The sequence below is a fragment of the Camelina sativa genome, chromosome 19, assembly GCF_030686135.1.
Source record: "Camelina sativa cultivar CO46 ecotype springtype chromosome 19, ASM3068613v1".
Lineage (NCBI taxonomy): Eukaryota > Viridiplantae > Streptophyta > Magnoliopsida > Brassicales > Brassicaceae > Camelina > Camelina sativa.
In genome coordinates, this window is record NC_141898.1 from 2,707,781 (window position 1) to 2,716,385 (window position 8,605).

Sequence of the window (8,605 nt, forward strand, 5' to 3'; positions counted from 1 at the left end):
CAATTTTTCTATAAATGATATAAAGTTTAAAACTGGTGAAGTTGGTTCATTATCTTCTTCTCTCGGAAAGACAGTCCTATTTTGCCCTCGTAACTATCATATCGTACCAATTATCTCTGAAATTTTGACTTCCTACTAGAACTCCTTCCAACTTATATCCTCCTTCTAATTTCTCCCGAATTAATAATTTTATGTCTATTTCCCCATCCACCTGGATTTACACGGTTTTGTTACTAAACCCGATAGAAACCCATGTTAAACCGCTATGAAAGCAATTTATAATCCGGTAACATTTAGAACCCGACCCGACTACTTCTTCTTCTATTTTAAAACGATAACCTCAAATTCTTACTAAGAACCCTAAAAATTGAAATTGAAGAAAATCCAAATTTGTCTCTCTTTCTCTCAAAATCATGAGTAATATTTCTGGATCTTCGAGTAGTTCGACAAATGTCCACGAAAGAGGAAAAGTTGTTGGTGTACCTAAGAGATGTTGATGTGGAGAAGCAATTGTGGCCAAAAATTCAAAATCCGACCATAACCCAAATCGACGATACTTTCGTTGTGTGTATGCAGCTGGAAATAAGGTAATACAAAGTAGAACTTATTATTTGGCTTATGAATATTGATAAGGTTCTAAACGATAGCCAAATGAATTGTCCATGGTGTAGCTTATGAATGACAATCACATTTTCAAGTGGATCGATGAGGCTTTGTTGGATGAGGTGGAGACAATGAAAGAGTTCATATCAGAGACAATGAAGATTGAGAAAAAGATGCAAATGGAGCTTGAGAAGAAGATGGAAATGGAGCTTGAGAAAGAGATATTTGAGAGGATTGAAGATGTAAAAGCTGAATTTAAATCCAGGATGAATAAGATGATAATTGTTTCAATATTAGGTTATATGATCATCTTTAGTCTAGTTAAGCTAATATGATGAAATTGTATGTTGTTTTCTATGTTGGTTTTGTATGAGACAAAATGTTTTTAAGAGATGATGTTATCTTGTTTGAAAATACATTCATGTTCAAAAGAGTACATCCGACCATAGTTAATAATAAGGTTCAAAAGAGAGACAGACCATACAAAGACAGAACAACATATGTTCTGAAACAGATCATAAAACCAAAAAAAAAAAACAGTCCTACATACGCTAATCCTCCATCCCACATTACTTCTCTTGAGTGAGACAACCTTGAGAAGATTCCACTTGAGTTCCACCCTACAAATTTAATCAAATATTAGAATTAATTTAATAAAACAAAGAACCATTGTTGTATCACAAATGAATCAATTTAGAAAGAAAACTAACATGTGTTGTATTCTTCTTATTCTTCTTCTTCTGGTGGTACCTACAGTTATGATCAGCTGCACCACAAATCCCATAATGCATGATTCTTTTCTTTTGCTTTGGTTGCTTCTTGGTAGGTGACTCATTAACACCTTTCTTCCTCTTCTTGTCGATCTTCTCATCGTCCGGCTTTGGAGGTGGATACACATTTTCACCCCCAGTGGAAGGCCAAAAGCGTGGACCTCTTTGTGGAACAAGCCCGTCTGTGTAGTTCTGTCTCCATTTAGCAGTTCTGAACCATTCACACACATAGTATTCAGCTACCAATGTCTTTTTGATTATCAGTCCGTAAGCATGTTCGCATGGGATTCCACAAATCTGAAACTTCATGCAGGTACAAGTTCTGGCATTTAAACAAACTCGGTGTTTGTCGTATCCCAAGTAAACTTCATACGCTCCATTTGTGCTGGGATATACAAAGCATGTAGAAGCTGCCTTATGCTCATCAGCAAGGAAACGGGTCACATATGGAGTGCATAATCCTGCCACATCCGACCATATAGAGTACATATAAATGAATAAGAATAAGAGTGTAGTCTTACTAACCTTCATGTGAATAAGAAATAGCAGACCGTTTAGCAATTCGAACCATGGCAAGCCTTCTAACAGTCTCCAACATAGCCACAAATGGTTTCTCTCTCGCCTTGTTGATTGTATTATTGAAAGACTCCACTGAGTTGGTTTTAACATCCTCACAATAGCTGCCAATCTTGTGGAATGTCCTACACCATGTCTTTGGTTTAGTCTTCATGACATCTTCATAGACCTTGCTATCATATGCGTGAATCCTCTCCAATCCCTCTTCGTAATCTCTAGTGTTGTAGCTCCAAGCTATATCCCAAAGCAGTTTCTTCAATTGCTTCTTGTTTGGATGAGTCTTCTTTAGGTTACCATAAATATGCCTAACACATTTACGATGCTCAATCTTTGGTAATTCTAACTCAATAACCTTAATCAATCCCTGAAACAAAGTTAAATTCATTAGAAACTGATCAAACTGTATATTCACAAATCACACAAAGCATAAAACATAACAAAAAAAAAATACCTTTTGGCGATCAGAAACCATAATGTAACCATCTCCATCACCTAACTCCAAGTCTATCTTCAGCCTATTCACAAACCAGCTCCAATTATCTGTGTTCTCAACCTTAACAACACTTCATGTTATTGGGTAGATAGCATTGTCTGCATCTCTTCCTAAAGCCACCAACAACTGACCCTTAATCTTTTCCTTTAAGAAGCAACCATCAACCCCAATTAGTGGCCTGCAGTTTTTTTTCCATGTTTTCCTAAGAACATCAAAGCATACATAGAATCGCTTAAACACATCATGACCAACGTCATTCTTCACCGTATCAATCTCTACCACATACCCTTGATTTGCTTTCAATATCTCAGCTCCATAGTCTCGAAGACGTTCAAATTGAGTGTCATATTCACTCACTATCCATGCCAATGCTTTTCTCCTAGCAGCTTGACATTGACCTCTCGTAGTTGATATCTTTCACTTCTCCATTATGGTCTGTTCCATCTTTAAAGGCATGTAATAATCTGGTTCTTCTCTAATCTTATCAAGAAATAATCTAGCTATGACTGGGACCTTAAACATCTCACAATCTCCATTAGGCACACAAACATGGGTGTTCGTGTACTTCGTAATCCTCCACATTGACTCATTATGAAGAGACGCAACATAAACTTTCCATTGACATATTCCCTTAGCACCAACACACCTAAACCCGATTCTATCTCTATCGTACCTGTATTGCTTCAGATTACAACTTGTTGTCAGTGCATAGTCAGTCACACACTCCTTAAACGCGATTCCATTGTAGAAACTCTGCCCTTTATACATTATACCATCGCCACGAACGATCGGTGTCCCCCCACGCGCAGCACCACCACGACCATTACCCTCAGACTCGTCGTCACGCTCTGGATACACGTTATGATGAATCGATTCCTCCGTTTCTGTAAAATCTGTCGCAAGCTTATCGATGTGAAATTCATCTCGATCCTCGCCTTCCTCGTCGAACTCCACTCCAATAGGTGGATTAACAACGGGGACTAACGCCATCCCAAGAGCCAAGAGCAAGAGATAACAAAACGATTCGAAGAAAGAAGAATCAATTTAGGGATCTAGGGTTCGTCGATGGAAAGGGAAAAAATGATTTGGGGATTTTTGGGTTTTTTTTTATTTTTAGGTTTGTTTAGGTTAAGTGATCTAATCGGATTGTAATCGGGTTGTCAATTGGTTAAAAATGGTTTAATTTGGTTATTTTGGTTAATAAGAATTGTCTGTCGGTTAACTAAAACAGTAAACCGTGTTAATCGAGGTCGATGGGGAAATAGATGAGAAGGTTAATTTAATTGGAGAAATAGACATAAAAGTATTAATTCGGGAGGAATTAGAAAGAGAATATAAACTGGAAGGAGTTCTAGTAGGAGGTCAAAGTTCCAGGGATAATCGATACGATATGGTAGTTTTGAGGGGTAAATAGGACGTCTTTCCTCTTCTCTCCTCAAACATATATATATGTACATAACGTTTTCTAGGATTTGAAGATTTTGGAATCTTTTTTCCAAAGAGAGGTCACATTTCTGACAATGACGAATTTACAATGATTTATTGGTTTTTCACATTTATTTGGACGAAATTCCAAAAGTAAATATCTACTAGTACTAGTCGATCATCCTAATCACATTTCTAATACACGATTATTCAGCTGATCTGAAAATATTTTTTAATCGTGTATCTTGCTTGTATTTATAATACTAAAACACTTGCGAAGGCTTGTTTTTTTGGGTTTGAAGCCCAAAACAATTTTTTAAAAAACTATAGTCTCTTTATTACTATATTTTTGTAAACGACAACTCCAACCCTTTAGAACATCATTAGTGGAGCAACGCTGCTAAGTTACTCATATATTAATTAATTATATAATTAATACTAAATTAGTTAAAGCAATCTAAGAGAACTTTAGCAAAATTATCCCTCCACTAGAGAATCAAAGAAGATTGCTCAATCATTTAAATAATAATTTTTTAATTTATGTTTATTAATTATCAAACTTTAATAATCTAATATGACAAAACAATTATTAAAATTTTTTTATATTACATAAAACTTTGGAATATTAAACATATTTTACAAACTTTAGAATATTAAACATATTTTACAAAATTCAGAATAGTAAACATATTTTACAAAATTCCACAAAATTTTATAAAGTATTTATTTATATTATTTATACAAAATCATCCCTCATATCTTGATAGATTTTTCTGGTTGCATTTGTACCAATATGCAAGTCTACATTTTTCCCCATCTCCCCATTTGTAAGGCAAATATTGTACCAAGTATTACATCCATATAATGTAAAAGCATATGGTCAAGAAATCAGATGACCAAAATTGATGCACAGCCACTCACATCCATCTATAGATAACATAAATGATGATACAATGTCTTTGACTTCGATAATGAACACAAAGAGGTAACAAACGTAAAACCACCTAAACTCTTGACATTGGTACACAAGTGAAAGTAAAACTACAAGGTTGGAGAGTTTTACAAGAGAGTGAGTTGGAGTTTTGGTCGATTAGGCTGAGGCTCTACTACCTCCATGTGAATACTCTTCAAAGACAAGACATGGTGGCGATTCCATACCTGCACAAATCTGAAACAAGTCAATGAATTAGAATACTTAACTCCGGTGCTTTAGTAAAAGACGATCATCATCCAAGATCTTCAAGATAACAAAGGGAAGACAGAGTAATTTTCACTTACCAGCATATCTCCGGATAGGGGATGTAAAATGAGTCGACATCAGTAACACCAACACACACGCCACTACCCAACCCCTTCTCACGAACTTCCCCATATTTACACTTTCTCTGTCTCTCTTTCTTAATATTTACACTTCCCCATATTTACGCTTTCTCTGTCTTCTCACGAACTTCCCCATATTTACAAAAATCAAAGAATGAATGATTGATTCTATGGTCAAGTGAGATTAAAGATTTGAGATTTGGGCTTAGTTCATCACTTCTATAATATATAATAAAAAAATCTCTCCTTGTGATATATAACTACAACTATAAAACAGGGCAATCACAATTACAAACTACACATCACAATATTTGAATCCCAAATCCGAAGATCCCTAAAGCATAGCTCTCTTTCACCAAATAAATAGATGAGAAGACGAACCTTATCTCGCCGATTTGTTAGCCGGTAGACCTCGCTGTCCTCTTCCATCGCTGTGAATCGATTAAATTTCCAGATTTTCCGACGAATCGCCTCTTCCATCGCTGTTTCGAACGAGAGAGAAGAGAGAGAGTGTCGCGAAGAATGAAAGAAGAAATGGAAAAAAAAATATATTTTATATTTATGCGTCTACCAATGGAGATACGCCATTTCGCGTTACTGAGGTGGTTCCTCAGTTCCTTCCCAAAGCAACGATACTCTCATTTTTTACTCGGAAATGGGTTTTTAATTGGGATTTTGGGGCCCAATTGTGCGAGTACCCGAAAGAGTATTCTCCACTATAGATGGTCTTAAACTTTTTTCTCAACATTATTAATGATCATCACATTGATGATAACTAAATTTTACGATATTACTTTGCCACGTTATGCATGATTGATAATATAATTGATGATGCATTCCTTACGATAATGTACCTTCTTCCCACGTTAAAAATATTGACAAATCAATGCATCAAGTTATCCCACTTGAATATAGAGTAGCCGATTGGGTCATTAAGCATCTGAGCCCTTAATTTCTCTCTCCCATATCAGCGCCGGGAAAACGGAAGAGACGCGTGATTGAGTGTGAGTATTCACGACGCAATGGCATCGTTGTACTCCCATGTTCCAAAACAAACAAGAAGACGCTATGGTATCAGTTCACTCCATTTAATATGTATATATATATATATATATGTACCGTATCTTCCTCCAAATTAACTTCGACGGGGAATAATGGCATCAGTTTACTCCACCCTAACCTACTGGCTGGTGCATCACCCCTACATCGCCAACTTCACATGGACCGAAGGTGAAAACTTTGGCTCCACCGTCTCCTTTGTCTTCGTCGTAATCTCTGTTTACCTCTCCGCCACATTCCTCCTCCGATACTACATCGATGCACTCCCCACACTCGGTCCCCGCATTCTCAAACCAATCACAGCCATCCACAGCCTCATCCTCTTCTTCCTCTCCTTAATCATGGCCGTCGGTTGCACTCTCTCCCTGATCTCGTCTCAAGATCCGAAGTTGCGTTTGGTACACGCCGTCTGTCTCCCCCTCGACGTAAAACCTAGCGGACCGCTTTTCTTTTGGGCTCAAATCTTCTACCTCTCCAAGATCCTCGAGTTCGTGGACACACTTCTCATCATACTCAACAAAGCAATCCACCGGCTATCCTTCCTCCACGTCTACCACCACGCCACGGTTTTGATAATGTGCTACCTCTGGCTCCGAACACGTCAATCTATGTTTCCGGTTGGTCTCGTGATGAACTCAACGGTACACGTCATCATGTACGGTTACTACTTCCTATGCGCCGTGGGGTCGAGGCCCAAGTGGAAGATGTTGGTGACGAATTGTCAGATTGTTCAGTTTGTTATCGGCTTGGGGTTAGGTACCGGTTGGATGCTCCCAAAGCATTATTTCGGGTCGGGCTGCTCCGGGGTTTGGGGACTTTATTTCAACGGTGTGTTTAATGCTTCACTCTTGGCCCTCTTCTACAACTTCCATTCCAAGAACTATGCGAGATCAACAACCTCGACTATGTATAAGGTCGAATCTTTTATATTTATAAACGGAGAGAGGTGGGCAAGAAAAGCCATTAGATTGTTTTCGAAAAAATATGATTAAATTGTACTCTTGAGTTGTCGAATACTCTAGTTGTAAAATGTTGGGATTATTTGAAATTGTTTTATCATGAATAAGATGACAAAAGATATTAAAATGTCACATAGTTCGTCTGATTCTTCTCAGCTAATTGCATACTTCTTTTCTATGATATATATACAGGCAGCATTCGCCAGCCAACGTTTCTTCAAGAGTTGAACATTGAGATTAGTCTACAAATACACCAGTTAAGGTTGTTACTAGAACATAATTAGTTTAGTTTAAACCACTGGTCGTACAAATCCCCAAAAATGAAGATAATATTATAAACATGATTCGATGGGACCCACTTTAATGTAACCGATTGGGGTAAAGTCTCTGAACCCTTCGTATCTCTCTACAAACCATATTCATTGAAACTTCGTCTCCACCAAACCTCGCCGCTCAATCCACCGGAGGCAATGGCATCGCTAACCTCCACTCTAACCTACTGGCTCGTTAACCACCCTTACGTCGCCAATTTCACTTGGATCGAAGGCGAAACCCTTGGCTCCACCGTCTTCTTCGTCTCCATCGTTGTCTCCGTTTACCTCTCCGCCACACTCCTCCTCCGATCCGCCATCGATTCGCTCCCATCGCTCAGTCCCCGCGTTCTCAAACCAATCACAGCCGTCCACAGCCTAATCCTCTGTCTCCTCTCTTTAATCATGGCCGTCGGATGCACTCTCTCCGTAACAACAACCTCGTCTCAAGATCCGAAGTCGCGTTTCCTCCACGCGATTTGTTTCCCCGTCGACGTGAAACCTAGCGGACCTCTTTTTTTCTGGGCTCAAGTCTTCTACCTATCCAAGATCCTCGAGTTCGGAGACACGATCCTCATCGTCCTCGGCAAATCAATCCAACGGCTCTCGTTCCTCCACGTATACCACCACGCGACGGTCGTGGTCATGTGTTATCTCTGGCTCCGGACTCGCCAGTCTATGTTTCCTGTCGCGCTCGTGACTAACTCGACGGTACACGTCATCATGTACGGTTACTACTTCCTCTGCGCCGTCGGATCGAGGCCTAAGTGGAAGAGGTTGGTCACGGATTGTCAGATTGTTCAGTTCGTTTTCAGTTTCGGGTTATCCGGTTGGATGCTCCGAGAACATTTATTCGGGTCGGGTTGCTCCGGGATTTGGGGATGGTGTTTCAACGCTGCGTTTAATGCTTCTCTTTTGGCTCTCTTTTCCAACTTCCATTCTAAGAACTATGTCAAGAAGACGAACGAGGTGTCCCAAAAAGGCGATTAGATTATTTACAAGTTTTGATCTCTTGATTTCATCTTCTTCATTTGTATTTTCTAATCCAGATTTTTTTCAAGGCAGTAGAAGGTTTTTACATAAACGATA

General features: G+C 38.7%; 3 protein-coding genes and 1 long non-coding RNA gene across 4 annotated transcripts; 2 read left to right on the forward strand and 2 right to left on the reverse strand.

Annotated features, from left to right (window-relative positions):
- Positions 1-483: 483 nt before the first annotated feature.
- Positions 484-3,432, reverse strand: LOC147920082 (uncharacterized). The gene is made up of 7 exons (XM_087503125.1): positions 2,864-3,432; positions 2,574-2,821; positions 2,401-2,489; positions 1,899-2,313; positions 1,354-1,834; positions 1,154-1,223; positions 484-576 (listed from the first exon to the last, which is right to left on the reverse strand). Exons 1-7 carry the CDS (start codon positions 3,430-3,432, stop codon positions 484-486), a joined length of 1,965 nt encoding a protein of 654 aa, XP_087359251.1.
- Positions 3,433-4,760: 1,328 nt separating this feature from the next.
- On the reverse strand, positions 4,761-5,314 carry LOC109130960 (uncharacterized). Its single transcript, XR_002036719.2, has 2 exons — positions 5,146-5,314; positions 4,761-5,035 (listed from the first exon to the last, which is right to left on the reverse strand). It is a non-coding gene; the product is annotated as an uncharacterized LOC109130960 (long non-coding RNA).
- Positions 5,315-6,328: 1,014 nt separating this feature from the next.
- LOC104764339 (fatty acid elongase 3-like) lies at positions 6,329-8,600 on the forward strand. The gene has a single exon (XM_087501639.1). The coding sequence runs from the start codon at positions 6,342-6,344 to the stop codon at positions 7,236-7,238; it is 897 nt and encodes a 298-aa protein (XP_087357765.1). The 5' UTR covers positions 6,329-6,341; the 3' UTR covers positions 7,239-8,600.
- LOC104764341 (fatty acid elongase 3-like) lies at positions 7,291-8,600 on the forward strand. The gene has a single exon (XM_010487855.3). It carries the CDS (start codon positions 7,676-7,678, stop codon positions 8,504-8,506), a length of 831 nt encoding a protein of 276 aa, XP_010486157.1. The 5' UTR covers positions 7,291-7,675; the 3' UTR covers positions 8,507-8,600.
- Positions 8,601-8,605: the final 5 nt, after the last annotated feature.

What these genes read in the sequence shown, in the direction of transcription:
- LOC147920082 (XM_087503125.1), bottom strand. Translation starts at nt 3,432, where the DNA reads ATGGCGTTAGTCCCCGTTGTTAATCCACCTATTGGAGTGGAGTTCGAC. An exon ending in TATTTCTTATTCACATGAAG is followed by an intron (nt 1,835 to 1,898) that starts GTTAGTAAGACT and finishes CGGATGTGGCAG; the next exon opens with GATTATGCACTCCATATGTG. An exon ending in ATGTGGGATGGAGGATTAGC is followed by an intron (nt 577 to 1,153) that starts GTATGTAGGACT and finishes CCTTATTTCCAG; the next exon opens with CTGCATACACACAACGAAAG.
- LOC104764339 (XM_087501639.1), top strand. Translation starts at nt 6,342, where the DNA reads ATGGCATCAGTTTACTCCACCCTAACCTACTGGCTGGTGCATCACCCC.
- LOC104764341 (XM_010487855.3), top strand. Translation starts at nt 7,676, where the DNA reads ATGGCATCGCTAACCTCCACTCTAACCTACTGGCTCGTTAACCACCCT.